This window comes from Salvelinus fontinalis, chromosome 4, assembly GCF_029448725.1.
Source record: "Salvelinus fontinalis isolate EN_2023a chromosome 4, ASM2944872v1, whole genome shotgun sequence".
Lineage (NCBI taxonomy): Eukaryota > Metazoa > Chordata > Actinopteri > Salmoniformes > Salmonidae > Salvelinus > Salvelinus fontinalis.
The window spans coordinates 44,510,491-44,536,129 of record NC_074668.1 but is presented as its reverse complement, the minus strand read 5'-3'; the positions used below and the strand labels follow the sequence as shown (position 1 = coordinate 44,536,129).

Below are 25,639 nucleotides of genomic sequence, written 5' to 3'. Positions count from 1 at the left end.
AAATAAACCAGATTATCATGGCTCAACTATATAGTCGATTTTAAACTCAAAGATTTACAATTGGAGTTGAGCGGCGACTAGTGTGGACTGACTGGAGCTCCGACGTCACATAAAATGGCATTTCTTAAAATAAAAACACTATTGATTTCAGCACCCACAGAATAGCCTGCAGACTATTTTTTGGGTGCTGAGAGAACTTGTTTTTTCCCCGGGGTTTTTCGTCATTTTATGTGCCGTTTGAGCTCCAGTATGCTCACACCAGCCGCTGCTAAACTGCATCATAAATCGTGTGGCGTTTAGCCGGCTACTATATGGGACTATTGAGGTCCACAGTCGACGCGTCATAATACCCATAAAACCTAGCGGTCAAACACTGAAAGGGTTCCAATTTGTTTTTCCACCAGCAGCATACCACCCTGCATACCACTGCTGGCTTGCTTCTGAAGCTAAGCAGGGTTGGTCCTGGTCAGTCCCTGGTTGGGAGACCAGATGCTGCTGGAAGTGGTGTTGGAGGGCCAGTAGGAGGCATTCTTTCCTCTGGTCTAAAAAATATCCCAATGCCCCAGGGCAGTGATTGGGGACACTGCCCTGTGTAGGGTGTCGTCTTTCGGATGGGACGTTAAACGGGTGTCCTGACTCTCTGAGGTCATTAAAGATCCCATGGCACTTATCGTAAGAGTAGGGGTGTTAACCCCGGTGTCCTGGCTAAATTCCCAATCTGGCCCTCAAACCATCATGGTCACCTAATAATCCCCAGTTTACAATTGGCTCATTAATCCCCCTCCTCTCCCCTGTAACTATTCCCCAGGTCGTTGCTGCAAATGAGAACGTGTTCTCAGTCAACTTACCTGGTAAAATAACGGTAAAAATAAAAATTTCATTTTATTTATTGTGGATTTTAGAAACACTTGAAATAAGGGCTGTGTTTCGTGTAGGATTACCCTGGCGTGACGTTTTGATATCCATGTAAATCTCTCTCCATCCCCCCCAAAAATATATTGAACATTTTAATTTACTCTTCCATATTTTATTTAACTAATATTTGTTTTTATTCATCCTTTTAGTCTTGTACAGAAGACTATCCTAGTAGCAGTATTTCACCTTTAATTAACCAGGTAGGCTAGTTGAGAGCAAGTTCTCATTTACAACTGCGACCTGGCCAAGATAAAGCAAAGCAGTGGGACACAACAACAGTTACACATGGAATAAACAAACATACAGTCAATAATACAATAAAGAAAATATATATACAGTGTGTGCAAATGAGGTTGGATAAGGGGGGTGAGGCAATTAATAGGCCATAGTGGCAAAATTATTACAGTATGGCAAATTAAACACTGGGGTGATAGATGAGTATGCAAGTAGCGGTACTGGGGTGCAAAGGAGCAAAATAAATACAGTATGGGGATGAGGTAGTTGGATGGGCTATTTACAGATTGGCTATGTACAGGTGCAGTGATCTGTGAGCTGCTCTGACAGCTGGTGCTTAAAGTTAGTGAGGGAGATATGAGTCTCCAGCTTCAGTAATTTTTTTTTTTGCAGTTCGTTCCAGTCATTGGCAGCAGAGAACTGGAAGGAAAGGCGGCCAAAGGAGGAATTGGCTTTGGGGGTGACCAGTAAAATATACCTGCTGGAGCGCGTGGTGGGTGCTGCTATGGTAAACAGTGAGCTGAGATAAGGTGGGGCTTTACCTAGCAACAACTTATAGATGACCTGGAGCCAGTGGGTTTGTCGATGGATATGAAGCGACAGACATGAAGGCCAGCCAACGAGAGCATACAGGTCGCAGTGGTGGGTAGTATATGGGGCTTTGGTGACAAAACGGATGGCACTGTGATGGACTGCATATAATTTGCTGAGTAGAGTTTTGGAGGCTATTTTGTAAATGACATCGCCGAAGTCAAGGATCGGCAGGATAGTCAGTTTAACGAGGTTATGTTTGGGAGCGTAAGTGAAGGATGCTTTGTTACAAAATAGGAAGCCGATTCTAGATTTAATCTTGGATTGGAGATGCTTAATATGAGTCTGGAAGGAGAGTTTACAGTCTAACCAGATACCTAGGTATTTGTAGATGTCCACATATTCTTAGTCAGAACCGTCCAGAGTAGTGATGCTGGATGGGCTGGCAGGTGCTGGTAGCGATCGGTTGAAGAGCATGCATTTAGTTTGACTTGCATTTAAGAGCAGTTGGAGGCCACAGAAGGAGAGTTGTTAGGCATTGAAGCTCGTCTGGAGGTTAATTGACACAGTGTCCAAAGAAATGCCAGATGTTTACAGAATGGTATCATCTGCGTAGAGGTGGATCAGAGAATCACCAGCAGCAAGAGCGACATCATTGATGTATACAGAGAAGAGAGTCGGCCCGAGAATTGAACCCTAATAGGGGTTGCAACAATTTCAGCTGATAATCTGGACCCTCTCTTTCTCAAATTATCTAGCCCTGCTGATTTGTAGGGGTCGAGATTTTGCAGATCTTTCAGAACATCAGCTGTCTGGATTTGGGGGAAGGAGAAATGGGGAGGCTTGGCCGAGTTGCTGTGGGGGGTGCAGGGCTGTTGATCAGGGTAGGGGTAGCTAGGTGGAAAGCATGGCCAGCCGTAGAAAAATGCTTATTGAAATTCTCAATTATCGTGGATTTATCGGTGGTGACAGTGTTTCCTAGCCTCAGTGCAGTGGGCAGCTGGGAGGAGGTGCTCTTATTCTCCATGGACTTTACAGTGTTCCAGAACTTTTTGGAGTTTGTGCTGCAGGATGAACATTTCTGTTTGAAAAAGCTAGCCTTTGCCTTCCTAACTGCCTGTGTATATTGGTTCCTGACTTCCCTGAAAAGTTGCATATCGCGGGGACTATTCAATGCTAATGCAGTACGCCACAGGATGTTTTTGTGCTGGTCAAGGGCAGTGAGGTCTGGAGTGAACCACGGGCTATATCTGTTCCTGGTTCTAAGTCTTTTGAATTGGGGCATGCTTATTTAAGATTGTGGGGAAAGCACTTTTAAAGAATAACCAGGCATCTTCTACTGACGGAATGAGGTCAATATCCTTCCAGGATACCCGGGCCAGGTCAATTAGAAAGGCCTACTCGCTGAAGTGTTTTAGGGAGCGTTTGACAGTGATGAGGGGGGGTCGTTTGACCGCAGTCCCATTACGGACGCAAGAAATGAAACGGTGATCGCTGAGATCTTGGTTGAAGACAGCAGAGGTGTATTTGGAGGGCAGGTTGGTAAAGCAGGCAGACAGGCATCGAAGCATCCAGTTGCTGTTCAATTGAATGATAGAATAGGAAAGTGTGACTAAGCAACTTTGAGCGTGGTGTGATCATTGGTGCCAAGTGCCTGATCCAGTGACTCAAACGGCTAAACTCCTGGGCTTTTCATGCACGACAGTGTCTAGAGTTTACCGAGAATGGTGCAACAAACAAAAAACATCCAGTCAGTGGCAGTCCTGTGGGCAAAAACAGCTTGTTGAGTATAGGGTGGAAGAGAATGGCAAAAATCGTGCAAGCTAACAGGCGGGCCACAAACAGAAAAATAACGGAGTAGTACAACAGTGGTGTGCAGAACGACATCTTGGAACGCACAACTCGTTGATCCTTGTCACTACCACACCGGGTTCCACTCCTATCAGCTAAAAACAAGAAAAATCGGCCTCAATGGGCACGCAATCACTAACACTGGACAATTGAGGAGGGGAACAACATCGCCTGGAACATGACCGCGAGATCAGTTTTCTTGAGTCTCCAGTCTCCAGACCTCAACTCAATAGAGCGTATTTGGGATAAGATGGAATGGGCTGTAAGCAGCATGAATGTACCGCCTTCCAATCTGCAGCAACTGCGTGATGCCATCGTGTCAGCATGGACCAACATCCCTGTGGAACGTTTCCGACACCTTTGTAGAATGCCCCAAATAATTCAGGGTGTTCTGGAGGAAAAGTGGGGTCTGACCCAGTACTAGATGGGTGTCTCTAATAAACTCTCTGGTGAGTGTATCCCTTTTATACATAACATATAAGCATCTGAATTTTTAAGTAAACATTAAATTATTTATTAATCAATGCCACAAACCTGGGACATCCCGAAGCACCATATGAAGTATTATTACTATCCGAGAGCGCACAGATTCTTATGCTTTTCCATTTTAGGAAATAGACCAGCACAAATGGCATGTAAAAACAGTATATTTTGGTGGATGATTTAGAAATGGAAAAACTGGACAGGTAAGGTAGGTTTTATATAAAATACTAGGTCCACTCCAGCAGAATGAGAAACACACTTAACATACTCAAAACAAGGAAGCCATGCCTAAACGCAGCTGTATCAACACCTTTCTTGTCAATTTAACAGGTCCATGTTGCTACTGTTAAGTGTGAGCAGCACGTTTACCACTGTATTCAGTCTGAACCCCAGAGTAAGCAGGAGGACAGCATTACACAGGTGAAAAAGGTAGCAAAAACAGTACACCACAACACTTACATTTATTTATTTATTTTTTTACGTTACTGAGTCTAGATGTTATCAAATCAGGAGAAGAACAAGTGAAGGAAGCAGCGTAGGGAAAATGGGTGAAGGTAGGTTGGGTTTAAAGAGAAGATGGAGAGTTCCGAATTGTCTCAAGTTGAGGGACCATTGGGCGTAAAAGGCTTATTGTGGAATAAGGGGTAGCTAGAGAGGTGTTTGGCCATGGAATAAACATAAAAGTAGATGCTAAACGTTGTTTTAGAGAATTTGACAGTACGTCCAACCGGCCTCACAACCGCAGACCACGTGTAACCAAGCCAGCCCAGGACCTCCATTTTAGGCTTCTTCACCTGTGGGATCGGGGGAGGGGTGCTGAGTGTTTCTGTCTGTAACAAAGCCCTTTTGTGGGGAAAAACTCATTCTGATTGGCTGGGCCAGGCTATACCCTCCCAGACCTACCCATGGCTGCACCCCTGCCTAGTCATGTGAAATCCATAGATTAAGGCCTAATGAATTTATTTCAGTTGACTGATTTCTTTACATAAAATGTAACTCACTAAAATCCTTTGAATTGTTGCGTTTTATATTTTTGTTCATTATAGAGATAAAGCCATCAGTCTTGCGTGTTAATATGGTCATCACTCACTCACTGTTAAATTTGTCAAGGTCCCGACATCAGTGTTAGCTATCCTGCTCCAGCGCTTTTTGATGTTGGGATGCGCACGCATCACTTGAACGTGCTGTTTGATGGTAAACAGAAAACGGCTCTAAACAGATGGAGCAGAAGTGAGCCAAGGGCCCAATATAGAACTGCATCTTTTCTATAACACCCTCTGGAAGAGTGTGAGACTGTGTCCCAAATGGAATCCTAGTATTCCCTATATAGTGCACTACTACCATAGGGTACTGGTCAAAAAGAGTGCACTATATGGGAAATAGGGTGCCATTTGGGACCTCCTTAAGTCTTAATAGTAAACAATTAGCCTAAAAGAGGATGCTAATCAGTCTGGACTCTTCCTGTTGACATCTCTCAAACGGATAGACAGACAGGCAGAGTCTTCTATTTGTAAATAGCAGGCTCTTGATGGAGACTGCCTGTCATGTTTTCAGATTAGCGCCACGGTCGCCACCCTTCAGTGCCCTAGGTACACGGGGCTTAATTAATGTCTGGCCTCTGACAGCAGCTTACAGCTAGCTAGCTGACCTCACACAGCCTGCCTAGCCCTGAGGATCACCAGCCCCAATAGGTGGCAGGTTGTGGAGGAGCACGTAGACCGTACCTTGCCGTAGTGCTTTGATAATCCCCATAGTCATACCATTTCAATTTGTGTCAATTAACCCTTGTGTGGTGTTCGTGTCTGTGGGGCCCATTTTAAATGTTTACTGAAAGAAAAATGAGACAATAAATAATTTGTTCAACTTGAGACTCATTGGCCTTTGCTCATTTTCTGTGAATAACATCGGCGGCAGAGAGACAAGCTAGCTGCAATCGGGTCAGTGTGGGACAAGTGGGTGGGACCGCCTTCCCCTGTTTTACAACCCTGGGGCCAATGTTACTGTTGCTGAGCAGCTTATGCCATTTAGGGGCCGTTGCCCCTTCAGGCAGTACATACTGTCTAAACCCACAAAATATGGAATCAAGATCTGAGCTGCCTGTGATGCTGCTTCATCATATGCGTGGAACTTGCAAGTGTATACGTGGCAGTTAGATGGAGATGGCCCCTGAGAAGAACCAAGGGATGTGGGTTGTCCTGGATGTGACACATGGACTCCGTGGCCACAACATCACATGCAACACGTTTTTACTTTGCACAAGTTTGGACAGGAGCTCCTCTTGGAAGCTGACGATGGTAGGAACAGTACGTAAAATTACAATACCATAAAAGGAGGGGTGGACAATGTAGACAAGCTGGTGACTGGCTACAGCTGCAAAAGAAGAACCCTAAACTGGCCACTTGTGATATTCATCAACATCTTGGAAATCTCGGCGTACAACACGTTTGTCATCTGGATGGCGTTGAACCCAGATTGGAACAGAGCTTCAGAGGGGACGGATCTTTCTCGAGGAGCTGGGTAAGACCTCAAATCCAGAGGAGGCAACATATCCCAAGGACCCCAGCTTCTGAGGCCATCGTGAGGAGGATTCAGGAGGAGGATGCTGGTGCCCCATCCGCCCGATCCACAGAACCAACAACTCCAATACCGGAAGTAAGTGTGAGTGATGGTGTGTGTGTCTGACTCTATTACCTTGGCCTGCTGTAACTATATATGTGAGTGAGATGTTAGTAAAATTCCTCAACTAAGTGTTTTCATCATTCTAGATTGCAGCCGGTAGCAACAAGAAGAAGCGCTGCGACTTGTGTGTGGACCCAAGAAGGACAGGAAGACACAGTACACATGCATCAAGAAATACATTTGCAACATACACACAGTAAAACTCTGTCCATGTGGTGTGTAGACTGGCCTTAATCTGTGTTCAATGGGGCTCATTTATAATTTCCATAAAATACAGTGTGTCAAATTTGTCCTTCCCATTTGTTCAATTCAAAGCAATAGATATCAATAGCGATAACTTTTGCATTTATATTTGTTCAAGACAAACATGATTTTATTCCACCCATGTCTTAATTATATAAAAAAAGGAATAGCACTTTTATTGATATATATGTTATCTAGCCGAGGTAAATGGCAAACGTTAACCATGTACGCTGTCTATATTGCTTGTAATTGACATGTGAACATTTTTAAGTTTTTACATAAATTGTTACGGCTGTATTGTTTTAAAAGACCAACAACATTATTGGGTTATGAGACCCGCAAACATTGGGTGAATAACAAAAACATGACCACCGCCACACAAGGGTTACATTTGAATTCTGTTTCTGAATTCATTGGAGTTCCCAGAAAATGATTGCCATTGTTTTTTCTATTCCAGGTCTTCAGTAGTTTAAAAAAAAAATGGAATTGACTCTGGCAGACAGTTCATAGGCATACAACCCCTTCACATCAAAATGGAGGAGACAGTCTACTTGACTCACCTTTTTAGTTTGGTAGAGTTGGAGAGATTGCAGTACTACATTTACGTCTTCTGTTTTGCATACAGTATGCTGCTAGATGGGACACCAGTCCTTCCCAAATGGCACCCTATTCCCTTAGTACTAGGTCAAAAGTAGAGCAGTAGATAGGAATATGATGCCATTTGGGACACAGTGTGTGCTGCCAGATGAATGAGGCAACCTCAAGTGTACCCAGAGAGGATTTGGTTATATGTGTCAGTTGTGGATTTATTGACCCACGGACAGTTGTGGAGAATGATGAATGGCTTGTAGTCAGTTGAGCCTGCTTAGGCCGCAAGCAGCTGGATGCTGCCTATGGAAGACGATCACTAGTTGACATGGATGCTTTGGGGGGGGGGGGATTATAGCCTGCTGGTGCTGAATGAAGATTACAGGAGATCTGCTCTCTGTCAGAAACCAACTGAGAAGCCTGATTTGTCAAGTGCAAAAACAAGCCATTTGGGCCAGATATTGAGTTAATTAGTCAGATCAGGAAAACTGAAAATGCGTGCCAAATTGCACCCTATTCCCTACATAGTGCACTACTTTTGACCAGAGCCCTAGACAAAATAGGCTGCAATTTGGGACGTAGTGAGAGAAAAAAAACAAATAAAAAAGGCGGACATATATATATATATATATATATATATACACACACACACACGAAACCTCCATGAGATGAGAATGAGGGAGAATAAATATAGGTCAGTATTTGTAGCTTTTTTTAGCTACTTTAATATTACATTCAGATGAGATTCAAGGGTTTGTTTTCGCTTTTCAGGGTCAAAACTCATGAATATCTCATTGATAACGCTCCAGAAGCAGACTGGAGCATAGTTTACTACTTAAAATAAACACTGTCCTTTAACGTTTACTAATAACCCCCTTAAAATAAATGTTCCCTTCTCGCTATCGTTTGTCTTAATCTTAGTTTGTCTTAATCCCACCTTCCCCCACCCCTTCTCGCCATCCTCGGATTCTGCATTCACAGTTTGACTCGCACCTGATGTCACGCTGTCTGTTGCCATGGCAGTCGTTATGGCAACCACAGCAGCCTAGAGTTTCAGTGGTTGGCTGAGTCCTTTTTGTGGGGAGAGTCAATAAGGGGTTAATATTGATAAGTTTACTTTTAATTATTTGCTTCCCTCAGCCTATTGAATGCTTACAGAGCATTGGCAGGCAGAGACGAACAAGCCTACGGCTGATTTTATGAATCCTCTAACAGCCTTGCTAAGTCGAGCCCAGCCAAAACCTCATACACACACACACACACACACACACACACACACACACACACACACACACACACACACACACAAAGACTAAAGCTTCGTCCCAATTGGCTATTCCCTGGCCTATGTAGTGCACTACTTTTGACCAGGGCCTATCATTTGGTCTAACTCTCCGTGGAGAGCATTATTTAGTCGGTTAGGTGTTTTTACTGTTAGGCAGGCTGACTAAACTCCTATCTCAACATGACACCAAACATACAACCCAAACAGGAGTCAGGAGCCTTGGGCAGACTGACTGACTCACTCACTGTTCTGGTCACAGTGAGGGTTACTATTCCATGAGAAAAGGGCCTTTAGCTAACAGCACAGTCTTTACCCTTATCTTAGCACCCACCTGCTGGCCCATATAGTCCCCCAACCCAGAGAGCATGTCCACCTCCACCCCACTACACACCGGTCAGGTGGCGACAGAGGCCACATGACCATGGCTCCCAAAACATCATCAAACACCGGTCAAGAAATACTGTAGTTTAATATTCTGTTCACATCAGAGTGAAGGATTTCAACCTCCTCCATGGTAGCCTAAACCTGCAGAATAATTTCTGACCCTTAGATAACAAACTCTACAAGCTAAAGACTGCCCTCAGACTTCAGAGGAGTTTGGTTTCTCTGACTCAACCATAGTGGTGAGATTTGGTACAGTGAGGAATTTGGCTGGTTTTCCTGAGACGTAGTGAAGTAGATGTCGGTCTAGGTATATCCTCAGCTAAAACTATAGATGTGACTCAAATGGCACCCTTTTCCCTGTGTAGTGCACTTATTGTGAACATTGCTCTGGTCAACAGTAGTGCATTACACAGGGAATAGGGTGATATTTGGGACGCAATGTCTATTCTGATTAGCTGTAGCTCAGTGAGTGGTAGGGCTGGCCTGGAGGTGTATTATATTAGATGACGTACTGTCAGGCACCAGTAATTATGATTCTATTTTTTCCTTTGTCTATTTTCTCTCTTTCTCACTCACTCTTCCGTTGTCACCTTAGGCACCCTGATAATAGCTAGGCTATAAGAATCATAAGATGCCTCTGTGCATAATGTTATATGCTTAGTTCTCTAGTGTGTGTGTGTGTGTGTGTGTCCAATTTGTGTGGAAGCCTCAATGGGTATTGTCATAGAGACGGGTGTTTTGATTGACAATACATTTGATTAGCATTTTTACAGGAACATGTTTAAGTAATATGTCTGCTGATGTTAGCACCAACAGTCAGGAAGAGATGGGCTTGCCTTTTCACTGGTAGCGCAGGTGCACTGACGTTAAAATCCAAATGGATGCGAATACTAATATTACTCTGTGTCTTACTATCTCCACAGGGTCTTCTTCAGTATGCCCGCGGAGCTTAGACTGTGCCCGAGCAGGGCGTCATTTCTGCCAGCCGGGCAGCTCACACTGCGGCCCCTGCCTCAACCCGCTGGTAGAGAACTCACATGGCAGATGCATAGTGAAGAGGAGACACGCTCACGCCTCTCATTTTGGTATGTTCACTTATCCCTACTAATGCCAATGCATTGCTGTTTTACTGCTAGTGTAGAAACAGTAGTCAAAGCCACAAAGCATGTTTCGTTGCAAGCCTTGACCAAGCCTTTGGGCCAAATATCCCCTCTCCTTCCGAATTTCAAAAGATGCTGAATGTAAGCGTACCCAATGTTCCCTCTAAGCTGCTCCCTCAGGACTGCCTGCACAGAGAAGCACTAGTTTGAACTTCACTCAACTTTCTAGAGTTTTCCCCGTTAGTTAACACTATCAACATTTCCCTTTACTGTGGGAATTGTGATCGAATCAATGCAATATTACCCACTTTCAATGCAACATACCGAAACAAAACGAACTATGCAAGACTTGGGGTGTTTCTCAAAAAAGCATACTACCATGCATCAATGCAAGCTTCAACGGAAAGTGTGCAATTAAAAATAAAATGCAACCACTTAAAAAATGTGGTAAAATTTCTTGAAATCAGTTATTTCATTATTTGAGCTGAAGCGAGAGAAAATACACTCCGCCATCGGAATGAAATGTTTGATATGTTAATAAATACATGCTGTGTTAATTTTGGCATGTTTACCTGTCTACATAACGTAGATCACAAGCCCATAATAAGTCAATAGTGCTATCTAGCTAGCTAGCCACGAAGAATTGGTAGGTACCCCCAAAAAATGTACATCTACCTTGCATAACATTAGTTTGCCTGTTTAACTAGCTGGCTAGTTAGATTATTACGATTGAATTATCTAGCTGATAATGGTTATTATATTTGTTTTGTGAATATCTTGTTTTGTCTTGTTGCTATTGTCCTGGCTGGAAGAAGGTTCAGTAAGTGGGGAGGTGAAGCATGAGGTAATACAGTAGAGGGAGTGCGAGTGCTTCGCAAATGTAATGTTTTATGCATTCTCCACATTCTCGTTCTCACAAGCATACTCAAGAGAACATTGTCGGAGAATGCCCTCATAGCATGAGAGCGGAGCACTGTATTATGCATATTGAGTATGCAAAACTAACTATGCAAGATATTTTGTTGTAAGCAGAATGCATCGGAGTAAGATTCTATTGCATTGACAGATATGACAGGCCCGAACTCTACACAGATCGGTGTGTCGTAACCAATCAGAGCTGCAGTAGGCCTATTTGCAAATATACCATTGCCATATATGGAACTGTGCCATTTACTTTGAACTGGACTATGTTTACAGCATGAGCGGTGTCATGACTCTCCTGTGAGGATCCAAACATCAGGCTACAATCGATCAGCGTCTACAGAGCCATTGGTGTGTGGGTTTTATGACACCTCAAGTCGATCGTAAATTGTAGGCAGCAGACAACTCCTTTTGGTCTCTAGTATTGGTGAATGGAATCTCTTTGTTACGGAAGGTTTTGCAGCCCAAACACTCTAACGTCCAACAGTGAACACTGGGACAGTATATTTGAACATCCGAATGTGGGGAATGATGAGAGATGGGAAATTAATTTATATATTGTCATAAATTATATAAAAGCGATATAACGAAAATATATTTTAACTTGAAGAGCTTTCACACTGTGTATATCAGGTTTACATCCTTTACGCTGTGTAGGAAATATCAAAGATGAAGATAATATTTTTGTTAACTTCTTCTTAATAAGGGGCGCTGTTTTCACTTTGGGAAAAAATCGTGCCCAAATTAAACGGCCTCGTACTCTGTTCTAGATCATACAATATGCATATTATTACTATTGGATAGAAAACACTCTGAAGTTTCTAAAACTGTTTGAATTATATATGTGAGTAAAACAGAACTCATTTGGAAGCAAACTTACAAACAGGAAGTGAAAATTCTGAAAATGGGGCTCTGTGTCAGGGCCTGCCTATTCACTTGGCTTCTATTTGTGGATCTGTATGCACTTCATATGCCTTCCACTAGATGTCAACAGGCAGTTGAATGGGGTGTCTAGCTTGATGTGAGACCGAATGAGAGCTTTTGGAGTGACAGGTCCGCTCTTTTGTCAGTATTCAACTGCGCACCAGGGAACCTCACATTGTCTTCTGAAATGCGTTACGTATACACGACGAAATGCTCCGGCTCTGATTTTATTGGATACATATGAGAAAAACATCATAAAGTAGGATCCCGGATCCGGGAGGGTGACTCGTTAGTTAAGATAGGAATGTGATTTTAGATTTCTAACGAGATCATAGTTTTTGATGTTTTGCCTGACGTTTTGCCTGTTTTACCCGTCAGTATGACAGAAATGCCTCTCTTTACCCAAGTGTATAAAAGACTGAGTTAAGAATTGACATACCAGACTAGAAGGACCACAAGCTGCAGCTTGGTCTCCATTGTTCACGACCCTGAAAAACAACACGAGTTGAAGAAGACAAAGTAGCCTCTAACCAATCAATGTTACGGTTGAGTAGCTGTTCTAAGTACTGTATCTAAGAAAGTGAATAGGACCATCCGGTGATTCTCTTCAAATCATCGTCGACTACACTGCTCTCATCACAACTCTGGGGATCATCAACACAGCTGATTAGCTGTCCTCAGAAGACCACTCTTCCAGAACGAGTGAAAGTAAACACAGACAACTAAGGAGAAGGACATTGTGACCTCTTGTGGACATACAGAGACTTACACTTACGAACTAAGGAGAAGGCCCAATCGAACCCTTTTCACAAAGCGGAACCCTTTTCACGAAGGCCTGGGTCCAACAGAGATACACGACGAAGACCTTCAACACGTAAATACATGCATTACTTCTTACCCAAACGGGCAGCAGTTCGGGGCAAGGTATTAGGATTACTGTGTGTAGTTCCTGACTGTAAGTGTTGTCTCTCTTTAACTCTCCATCTTTTGTAACAAGTGTCATATTGTGTTAGTGCACTAGGGACCTGTTTTCATCTTATTAAGTTTCAAATCAGTAAGTGTATGTGTGTGTCATCATTTAGTTTGTTAGTAAATAAATAATCAAATCAATTTGTGTGGAACGGAATAATCAGTAAGACTCAGGGTTGTGCAGATTCAAGAAGTCTGCAATGTTCAGAATGAGACTGATATGGGGTAATGATTGTGACTTATCGATTTATATAACTTATGTATATATTCTTCAGTATAATTCGGGAGATGGAAACTCGTTAACCTTTTACGGGGGCAGCCCGACACCGGTACACTTATGACAACATCCAGCTCAAAGTGCAGGGCGCGAAATTCAAAATCTATTTTCTTTTAATATTTAACTTTCACACATTAACAAGTCCAAGTCACCAGATGAAAGGTGCACATCTTGTGAATCAAGCCAACATGTCCGATTTTTAAAATGTTTTACAGGGAAGACAAAATATGTAAATCTATTAGCTAACCACGTTAGCAAAAGACACAACTTTTCTAACTCCATCAGTTTCTTACTCCATCAGGTGCTATCAAAAATTCGACAAAATAAAGATATAAATAGCCACTAACCAAGAAACAAATTCATCAGATGACAGTCTGATAACATATTTATTGTATAGCATATGTTTTGTTCGAAAAATTTGCATATTTCATGTATAAACCATAGTTTACATTTCAGCTACAATCCGAAATTGCACCGAAAGCAGCCATAATATTTACAGACACCAACGTCAAATAGCTAATTACTCATCATAAAACATTTCTGAAAAATACATAGTCTGCAGCAATTGAAAGACAGGCATCTTGTGATTCCAAACAATATTTCTGATTTATTAATTGTTTTACAGCGAAAACAAAATGTATCGCTATATTAGCGTAGCTACAATAGACAGACACAATTGGGCGCCCACGGCCAGTTCACATGCACGACAGATATATGAAATAACATCATAAAATGGGTCTTACTTTTGCTGATCTTTCATCAGAATGTTGAAGAAGGTGTCCTCTGTCCAGATGAGTCGTTGTTTCGATTCAGAATGGCAAATTTCCCTCTTCAATTAGCATTGGCACTAGCCGAGTGGCAAAATTTCTCCAACGTAAACACAGTCAGAGGACGGAACACGGCAAAACTCCCGAATAAAGTTTCAATAATCTGATTAAACTATATTGAAAAAACATACATTACGATGATATGGTCACATGTATCAAAAAATAAAAAATTAATCGAGCCGGAGATGTTAGCCGTTCGTTACGAAGGCAAAACAGAAGTCAATCCCACTTCCTTCAGAGCACCGGAAGTGGACGGTCACGTCAAAGAAATTGTTTTTTTTCCACCACAGAACAAGATGAGCACAAAAATGTCTTCTCTGACATCCTCTTTACACCAATAGGAAGGCGTATAGAGTGTCAGCAGACTCCTAAGTGTCAAGACCATGTATAGGCATCAAGTTGAAAAGAGCATCGATTTCTGACATTTCACTTCCTGGTCAGGAAAAGTGCTGCAGAAGGACTTCTGTTTCACTCAGAGAAATAATTCCAACTGTTTTAGAAACTAGAAAGTGTTTTCTATCCAAAAATAATAATAATATTCATATTGTACGAGCAAGATTTGAGTAAGAGGCCGTTTGAAATGGGCACGATTTCACTGGCTACTCAACACTTTGCCTTGCAGCCATAAGAAGTTTAAACAACTTCCTCCGTGGTTCCCCAAATTCCTACTGAGTTAATTGTTGCATGATTAATTTAGTCTGGTAACAATTAAACATGGTAGGTAATTATTAGATAAATAACACTCATCACATAAATGAAGTCACTTCACGACAGCGGTCATGAGTATATGCACTTGTTTTGAGATAAAATCAAGAGCTAAATGTAGCCACGTGCACTTTTGTTCGTATCCTTTGCTAGTTAGTGAGTTATTAGCCAAGTTATAGATAATTTGTAGTCAGCCATGGGGGAGTGATTGCTTTTTACAAGAGCTGCAATCGTGTGCATTTCAAGCCATCTTTGAAAAGTGAGTCAGGTAAAGTGCCTTTTCATGTTTTTAAAGGAGCAGTGTTGTATTTTGAGACAGGCTTGAAGAGCTAAGTAGCCAATACGTGGAGGGTAGCATAATTTGTCTGATTCTCTGTAATAGTGGTATGGGAATAATGATGCATTTTATTGTGTACAGTGGCTTGCGAAAGTATTCACCCCCCCCTTGGCATGTTTCCTATTTTGTTGCCTTACAACCTGGAATAAAATAAAAATAACATGCCTACAACTTTGAAGATGCAAAATATGTTTAATTGTAAAACAAACAAGAAAAAAGACTTCCGTCTATTTGTAGAGCCACCTTTTGCAGCAATTACAGCTGCAAGTCTCTTGGGGTATGTCTCTATAAGCTTGGCACATCTAGCCACTGGGATTTTTGCCCATTCTTCAAGGCAAACTGCTACAGCTCCGTCAAGTTGAATGGGTTCTGCTGGTGTACAGCAATCTTTAAGTCATACCACAGATTCTCAATTGGATTGAGGTCTGGCATTGACTAGGCCATTCCAATACATTTAAATGTTTCCCCTTAAACCACTCAAGTGTAGCTTTAGCAGTATGCTTAGGTTCATTGTCCTGTTGGAAGGTGAACCTCCATCCCAGTCTCAAATCTCTGGAAGACTGAAACAGGTTTCCCTCAAGAATTTCCCTGTATTTAGCGGCATCCATCATTCCTTCAATTCTGACCAGTTTCCCAGTCCCTGCCGATGGAAAAACATCCCCACAGCACGATGCTTCCACAAACATGCTTCACTGTGGGGATGGTGTTCTCGGGGGGAGGAGAGGTGTTGGGTTTGCGTTTTCCTTGATGGCCAAAAATCTCAATGTTAGTCTTATCTGACCAGAGTACCTTCTTCCATATGCTTGGTGAGTCTCCCATATGCCTGTTGGCGAACACCAAACATTTTTGCTTATTTTTTTTTTTCCTGGCCACTTCCGTAAAGCCCAGCTTTGTGGAGTGTATTGCTTAAACTGGTCCTATGGACAGATTAGTCCATAGGAAGTATGGAGTAGTGCCTTTCCTTAGCCACAGTGTGTTTATATGTTCAAAAGTACTATCTCACAACACGATGAAACCTTCACTCTTGCGCAGACATTTAGAATCAAAACATGCCAATTAGAAAAATAAGCCATGGGAGTTTTTTGAGCGAGAATTAAGACTTCCAAGTAGTAAGACATGTATAAAGACAACAGATACTATTAATAGAAGGGGCTAGAAGAGTCTTATATTGTGAGCTACCGAGTGGCTAGGACAGGCAAGCTCCACACTATTCTGTAGAACTTAATTCTTCCTGCTGCCACGAATATGGCTGAAAAAATGCTGGGGGAAAAGGCCCAAAAAACTATACAGAAAATGCCTTCATCAAACAACACTGTTTCACGACGCATCAGTGACATGGCAGGAGATGTTTTGAAACAATTACTGCTTCGCATACAAGCCAGTGCAATATATGCCTTCCAGCTGGATGAGTCAACAGACGTGGCGGGCCTGGCACAGCTCCTGGTAAATGTCCGTTACGTTTATGGGGGGGTCAATTAAGGAAGAAATCCTCTTCTGCAAACCACTGGAAACCAGGACAAGAGGAGAGGATATTTTTAAAGTACTGGACAGCTTTGTGACATCATATGGACTTTGGTGGTTAAGATGTGTTAGTATCTGTGGCGCAAAAGCCATGACAGGGAGACCTATTGGAGTGGTAATGCCCGTGCAAACAGTTGCCCCCGACGCCACTTGGGTACACTGCAGCATCCACAGAGAGGCTCTTGCTGCCAAGGGAATACCTGACAGCTTGAAAGACGTTTTGGACACTACAGTGAAAATGGTTAACTTTGTTAAAGCAAGGCCCCTAAACTCTTGTGTATTTTCTGCACTATGCAATGATATGGGCAGCAACCATGTAATGCTTTTACAACATACAGAAGTGCGCTGGTTGTCAAGGGGCAAACTATTCACACTTTTTTTTAAATTGAGAGACAAACTTAGTTTTCTTTCATTTTCACTTGTCTGACCACTTGCATGATGAGTTTCTCACACGACTGGCCTGTCTGGGTGAGGTTTTCTCTCACCTGAATGATCTGAATCCAGGATTACAGGGACTCTCCACAACTATATTCAATGTGCAGGACCAAATTGAGGCTATGATTTAAGAAGTTGGAGCTCTTTTCTGTCTGCATTAACAAGGACAATACACAGGTATTTTCATCATTGTATGATTTTTTTGTGTGCAAATGAACTCACTATGTCAAATGTGATATAGCGAAGCACCTGAGTGAGTTTGGTGCGCAATTACGCAGGTTATTTCCCAAAACGGACGACACAAACAACTGGATTCGTTAACCCTTTCATGCCCTGCCTCCAGTCCATTTACCGATATCTGAACAAGAGAGCCTCATCAAAATTGCATAAAGCAGTTCTGTGAAAATGGAATTGAATCAGAAGCCACGGCCAGATTTCTGGATTGCACTACGCTCAGTGTTTCTTGCTTTGGCAAATCGCGCTGTTAGGTACGTGGTTGCAAAGTGCAACAGTGTCTTATGTGAGAGGGGATTCTTGGCCCTCACTAGCATGAAGACTAAATACAGGCACAGACTGTGTGTGGGAAATGACTTAAGACTGAGAGTCTCTCCAATACAACGCAACATTGCAGAGTTATGTGCATCCTTTCAAGCACACCCTTCTCATTAACCTTTGAGTTATTCATAATTTTCAATTAACAAATAAAGTTTTCTATATAAGATGGCTAAATAAAGAGCAAAATGATTGATTATTATTATTATTTGTGCTCTGGTCCTATAAGAGCTCTTTGTCACTTCCCACAAGCCGGGTTGTGAAGACAACTCACACTCATTCTTATGTTTAATAAATGTATTGTATAGTGTGTGTGTGTGTGTGTGTGTGTGTGTGTGTGTGTGTGTGTGTGTGTGTGTGTGGCAGGCTTATAATGACAGCAAAAAAACATTTGAGAGTCCCCTGCCCCGGATGCTAGAGGGGGTACGTAGCTGGAGGTTGAATGTTTGAAGGGGTTCGGGACTATAAAAAGTTTGGGAACCACTGGTCTAATCGAATGTAGGCCTACATTGAACACCACACATTGGCTGCTACTGTAGGCTGAATGATATAACAGCTATTTCCATGTTAGAATGTTATGAGATCCATTTTCTCCATTGGTTTTGATGGTAGGCCACTCTGGTAGGACTAAATTATGATCAAATTGCCACAGCAGTCAACTTGACCACTGTCAAAACTAAGTTAAAGCGGGTACAGCCGCAGTGTTCGCAGTAAACGAGCGCCAGGAGTTGCACAGAATTTTCACAATGTTCAAGTTTGCGCTCAGCAGACCTTTTGAGGGAACATCGAGTGTACCCCCACGAGATTCGTCCTAATAACCTGTTACACAAAACGAGGGCACAGGGAGAACTGTTCCACATTGTCTGTCCCATCTCACGAGAGACTAGTTTAATGTGAAAAATAAGTTAATATTGCTCACTTTTTAATGGATAATAGCAGTCTCCCCTCCAGTCCCCCCACTGCCTCAGACTTTAACGAGTGTGAATGAGACAGCGTAGGAGGTGCGTCATCAGGGGACTGAGAGCTGATAGCTCAGGGAAAAGGTCCGTTATTCCAATGGAGAGAGAGAGCCAGAGCAATGGGAAAGGATTCATAAGGGTTCAACATGAGAATGGATGACTTTAATAAAGTGGTACTGATACAAAACAATTGGCATTAAAACCCATAAAGATATCTCTTAGATTTAGTCATAGGCCAGACAGACACTGGAGGGAGGGGCGACTCCAGGAAAGCCCTACAGAAAGAAGGAAAGGAATTGAAAGACTGAGACCTGATTCACCGTCGGTCTGTGAGATTACAGCCTAGTCACAACAAAGTCGAAACGAGTATCCCTCGGCGCAGATTTTAAAAGCACGGACTGTCTGCCAAGCAGGTTTTCCCTGATCCACTGGCAGAAAAGACATCCCAAATGGCACGCTAATCCCTATAGGGCATGCTACTTGTAACGCAAGCGTGCCATTTGGGGACACATCCACTGACTGGCTCTAGAAGAGCTGATGGTAAACAGAGTAAATCACGAAACAGAAGGTTAGAAAGGACCCCTCTATTATTCTTCCGTCTATCACATATCTCTCCCTCTCTATCGCTCTCTATCCTCCTTTTCTTCTCTTTTCCTCTTGCTGTCCTTCACACACTCTATCCTCCACCACATACACACTTGAGCACACTGATATTGTGAGCAACAGCTTGCCCTGTTGGAAACGATCGTCCACTCGTATGGATGGCCATGTCAACACGGATGTTGGTTGTGATATAGATCATTCTACCCGTTTTAGACTTTGAGTATCTGTCATCTGGACATGTTGCTTCCCAAATGGTCCCTGTATGCACTGCTCTGAACATAGTCTGGCTTCTGTTCAGAAATAGTGCACTATGTAGTGAATAAGGATGCCATTTGAGACTGTACACACAGTCTGTGTGTACAGCCATTTGCAGCTGTACACACAGTTAATTCACCGATTTTAGCCCACCGCATTTAAGTGGTATCAATTTTCCTAATGGCCATTAGTTCTTTGCAGCCACTTGGGACATGACTGACACATGACTGAATTGAATGGATAATAATGCATCGCATGCGAACCACTTTGTATGTTGTGAGGCCGGTTGGAGGGACTGCCAATTTCTCTAAAACGATGGATGTAACCCACTCGACAAACACATCGTGGCAAATGATAAATGCTCACTTAACAGGGATGTAAACAAATTTGTGCACAAAATTTGAGAGAATATTTTTGTGCAGAGTACACATACGTTTTTCAGTTGCTCAGAAAACTTGGGGGGCCAAATTAAACCACAGCACGCGGTCAGCCAGTTGGGGAACCCTGCCCTAACGTACAGCTCGCTCACTTACAAAACACCTGGAACAATTATATGTAATACACTTGAGACCATGGCCACTAGGCACATGGGGCAATCGGCAGCATATTTCCAGTACACAATGGCTGCTAGATACACAGGGCAAACAGTTGCCTATTTCAGGTAATTTCCCCCAAAACAAGGCAATATTTGCAGACATGTTCAAACAAGAGATTGGTCTTTACCCAGCCCCAACCACCCACTCGACAAACACAGAACATTTTGAGGAAATGTGACAGAATAATTACATTTGAGCATTGAGCTGCAGTATGACTCATATTTCTGTTGCCACTGTGTCCTTTGTCCCTCCCAAACGTCGCCCCTTTCCCTAGCCGTTGTTTAAGTCCGAGATCGTCACTTTAACTGTGACCACCAGATTATTGGAAATTGCAGCTGGAGTTGACTAACTTGCATTGGTTTCAGGTGCAACCTTTTCTCTGCTATCAATAGGGAATAGTTCACTAATATATGCATAACTGGCTTGCGTCATTAAGACCCATATGCCATCGACCACAGCTAGAAGGGAGCCAGACTGAAAAGGGTTCTGTGATTTTATAATTCAATAGTTAATGACATTTACTCATTTCATATGCCAGGAGACAAGCAGTGAGGCCTTTTTGTAATGAAACAGGCAGGGAGCAGGTCTCGAACCCTCGACCTTCTAGCCCGAGGTCCGGCGCGCTATCGACTGTGCCGCAAAAGCATGCTCGTGCGGTAGAGTCCATTTCCGCGCTTATAAACCCAGGGTCGTTACACTACTCCCTCCTTTCAAGGAGCGCGTTCCCGCACTAGCTTGCGACTCTACGGCTTACAGGAACGCGCTCACCGGTCAAGCACACGCACTGTTGTGGATGCGAGGTCAGATCACTTCTGACACCAATGTAATGAAACAGGCAGGGAGCAGGTCTTTGAACCATCGACGTTCTAGCCCAAAGTCCAGCGCGCTATCGACTGTGCAAAAGCATGCTCATGCGGCAGAGTCGATTTCCGCACTTATAAACTCAGGGTCGTTACGATATTATCATGGCTCAACTATACAGCCGATATAGACAATTTTAAACAACGATTAACAATTGGAGTTTAGCGGCGACTAGTGTGGACTGACCTAGAGCTCCGACCGTCACATAAAATGTTCTGTGTAATTGCAGGCTATACTTTGGATGCTGAAATGAATAGTGTTTTTATTTTAATAAATAATTTTATGTGATGTTGGTGCACCAGTCTGCTCACACCAGCTGCTGCTCAACTCCATCGTATATCGTGTTGTTTAGTCGGCTATAATATATGGGGCTATTGAGCTCCACAGTGGACTTTAAAAAAAAAAAAATTAACTAGGCAAGTCAGTTAATTATGGCTGCAGGGGCAGTATTGAGTAGCTTGGATGAAAGGTGCCCAGAGTAAACGGCCTGCTCCTCAGTCCCAGTTGCTAATGTATGCATATTAATATTAGTATTGGATAGAAAACACTGAAGTTTCTAAAACTGTTTGAATGATGTCTGTGAGTATAACAGAACTCCTATGGCAGGCAAAGACCTGAGAATAAATCCAAACAGGAAGTGGGAAATCTGAGGTTGGTCGATTTTTCAACCCAGCCCCTATTGAATACACAGTGGGATATGGATCTGTTTGCACTTCCTACGGCTTCCACTAGATGTCAACAGTCTGTAGAACCTTGAATGAGTCTTCTACTGTGATGTGGAGCCGGATGGGAGCTGTTTGAGTCAGTGGTCTGGCAGAGAGCCAGGTCCTGGTCATGTGCATTTCACATGATAGCGACCTGCGTTCCATTGCTTCCTTACAGACAAAGAAATTCTCCGGTTGGAACGTTATTGAATATTTATGATAACAACATCCAAAAGATTGATTCTATACTTAGTGTGACAAGTTTCTTCGACCTGTAATATAACTTTTGAAGTTTTCGTCTGACGTTCGGCTGGACCTGCACGAGCATTTGGATTTGTGTACTAAACGCGCTAACAAAAGTAGCTACTTTTAATGGACATTATCGAACAAAACAGTTATTGTGTAACTAGGATTCCTGGGAGTGCATTCTGATGATCATCAAAGGTAAGGGAATATTTATAATGTTATTTCTGATTTCTGTTGACTCCAACTGTTGACTCCAGCGCCGTCTCAGATTATTGCATGGTTTGCTTTTTCCGTAAAGTTTTTTTGAAATCTGACATAACGGTTGCATTAAGAACAAGTGTAGCTTTAATTCTATGTAAAACATGTATCTTTCATCAAAGTTTATGATGAGTATTTATGTTATTTGACGTTGCTCTCTGCAATTTCTCAGGATATTTTGGAGGCATTTCTGAACATGGCGCCAATGTAAACTGAGGTTTTTGGATATAAATATGAACTTTATCGAACAAAACATATATATATTGTGTAACATGAAGTCCTATTAGTGTCATCTGATGATCATTTTACCTCTATTTCTGCTTTTTGTGACTCCTGTCTTTGGCTGAAAAATTGCTGTTTTTCTGTGATTTTGCGGTGACCTAACAATCGTTTGTGGTGCTTTCGCTGTAAAGCCTATTTGAAATCAAACACTTTGGTGGGATTAACAACAAGATTACCTCTAAAATGGTATAAAATACATGTATGTTTGAGGAATTTTAATTATGAGATTTCTGTTTGAATTTGGCGCCCTGCACTTTCACTGGCTGTTGTCATATCATCCCGTTAACGGGATTGCAGCCATAAGAAGTTTTAAGAACAAAGTCTTATTTACAATGACGGCCTACCAAAAGGCCTCCTGCGGGGACGGGGACTGGGATTAAAAATATAGGACAAAACACACATCACGACAAGAGAGACAACACTACATAAAGAGAGACCTAAGACAACAACATAGCATGGTAGCAACACAACACATCTGTCAGTAAGTGTCCATGATTTGAGTCATTGAAAGAAGAGATTGACAATAAAGTGTCCAGTTCGTGTTTGTTGCAGCTCGTTCCAGTCGCTAGCTGCAGCGAACTGAAAAGACGAGCTACCCAGGGATGTATGTGCTTTGGGGGCCTTTAACAGAATGTGACTGGCCACGTCATAATACCCATAACACCTAGCGTTCAAACACTGAAATGGTTCCAGTTGTTTTTCAACCATTAATTTTATCCTTTGTAGATTTTAGAAACACTTAAAATAAGGGCTGTGTTTTGTGTAAGCTTACCCTGGCATGAAATTTTGATATCCATGTAAATCTCTCACGGACAAGGTGGCTTTTATCAATATATTTGGCTCTATTTACTCGGATTCAAAAATTCTAAATAGCATCAAAGAAGACGTCATGCAAGACTACAAATCTCTGCAAGCTGCTGCACGTCATCACATGTGGTCTGCGGTTGTGAGGCCGGTTGGACGTACTGCCAAATTCTCTAAAACGACGGAGGCGGCTTACGGTAGCGAAATGAATGTATAATTCTCTGGCTTCAGCTCTGGTGGACATTCCTGCAGTTAGCATGCCAATTGCACACTCCCTCAAATTGAGACATCTGTGGCATTGTGTTGTGTGACACAACTGCACATTTTGAGAGGGGTCCTTTATTTTTGCCCAGCACAAGGTGCACCTGTGTAATGGCCATGCTGTTTAATCATCTTTTTGATATAGCACACCTGTCAGGTGCATGGATTATTTTGGTAAAGGAGAAATGCTCACTAACAGGGATATAAACAAATTTGTACATCAAATTTGAGAGAAATAATATTTTTGTGCATATGGAACATCTTTTATTTCAGCTCATGAGAGAGTTATATCTGTGGTCTGCTGCATACAATAGTTGCATTGAACTGAATAGGAAGAATTGATGACAGGGTGCCCAGCAGTTAATATAATTCAAAGCTGCTTGGAAGCCACTGGTCAATTCATCACTATTGTATTATTGTGCACTTCACTTTACTGACCTCTAGGCGAATCTCTAGAGCACTTACAATGTGGTCGGTTGGCACGAAGGCTATGGAGTGATGATGTATATCACCAAAGTCTCACATTTTGAAAACATTTATTACATCAGAAAATAATAATACCCAAAAGTACTTGAAATGGCCTTTAGAAATGGGTCTTTGGTTCATTTACGGTTCTTCACCTCTGAACCACATATTTAATCTGAATCTGACCCCCTCTCTTTTTTTATTTGTATTTATTCAACCCTTATTTTACCAGGTAAGTTAACTGAGAACACATTCTCATTTACAGAAATGACCTGGGGAATAGTTACCTTCTATCCTCTCCCCTCCCTTCCCTTTCTTGGTTCCTTTCTCTGTTGCCCTGGTTATGGTTTTCATTCATGATTTCTCTCTCGCTCTCCCTCCGTCTTTCTCTCTCTATCTCTCTCTCTATCGTTCTCTCCCTACCTCCTCTGTGCCCTCCACCCACACGCTCAGAGCACCTCTTCATGACAGAGACGCTGACCTATCCACCCACACACTGCGACACATTCCCCCACTCTCACTAATATGTAATGTACAGACTCTCTTACACACACAAATACACGCATGCATGCACACACACTCTCTCTCACATACACACACTGCACCACTCTCCCTCACACACACACACACACACACACACACACACACACACACACACACACACACACACACACACACACACACACACACACACGCACGTGTATGCACGAAAGCACCTCACATTCACTCTGTCATAGACACCCACCCACACAGAGATTCTCTCACTTTGATCCAGCTAGCAACACACTATCGCTGGCTTACTCGGTCTCATACATAGACACACAGGCATTACAGTACCACACACACATTCTAACACTTACAGCACCATACTGCTATGCAGTTTATCACCTCACTGCTCTCACCTCACCTGTGAAACCAGCATTTATTAATTACTGTTGATATAGTAACCCTTTATGATTAATCACAAACCAATCCAATGTAAGAAACATGCAGCGTGTCATCTCTGCAAATACAAAGATATTTAATGCTTTTGCAAGGCTGCAGTTTGTGTTTGCGCAAGCCTTTTGTACTTTAGGAATGATTTGGATTTGGATCCTTGCACTTATCATCGACTCACTTGTTGTAGGTGTGTGTGTTTATCCACACTGGCCACACAAGGGCAGCATGGACCAGTTCTTTCTAACTGGAATTCCTCTGTGTTCCTATGAGTAGCCGTATTGGGTATATGGATGGAGTCAAGGATTAGCCATGTATTTACACTGAACAAAAATATAAACACACCATTTAAAGTGTTGTGAGCTGAAATAAAAGATGCTAGACATTTTCCATATGAACAAAAAGCTTATTTTGAACACAAGTTTGTTTACATCCCTGTTAGTGAGCATTTCTGCTTTACCAAGATAAGCCACCCACCTGGCAGGTGTGGCATATCAAGAAGCTGATTAAACAGCATGGGGACAATAAAAGGCCACTCTAAAATGTGCAGTTTTGTCATTAACACCACAGATGTTTTGAGGGAGTGTGCAATTGGCATGCTGACTGCAGGGATGTCCACCAGAGCTGATGCCAGAGATGTAATGTTAA

At 42.4% G+C, this 25,639-nt stretch overlaps 1 protein-coding gene across 1 annotated transcript in view; it reads left to right on the top strand.

Annotated features, from left to right (window-relative positions):
* LOC129853858 (neural proliferation differentiation and control protein 1-like) overlaps positions 1–25,639 on the top strand; it is a 50,415-nt gene that overhangs the window by 16,176 nt on the left and 8,600 nt on the right. Inside the window, exon 2 of the mRNA XM_055920307.1 lies at positions 10,117–10,278. Coding sequence (XP_055776282.1) covers positions 10,117–10,278 — 162 coding nt within the window. The remainder of the gene's footprint in view (positions 1–10,116; positions 10,279–25,639) is intronic.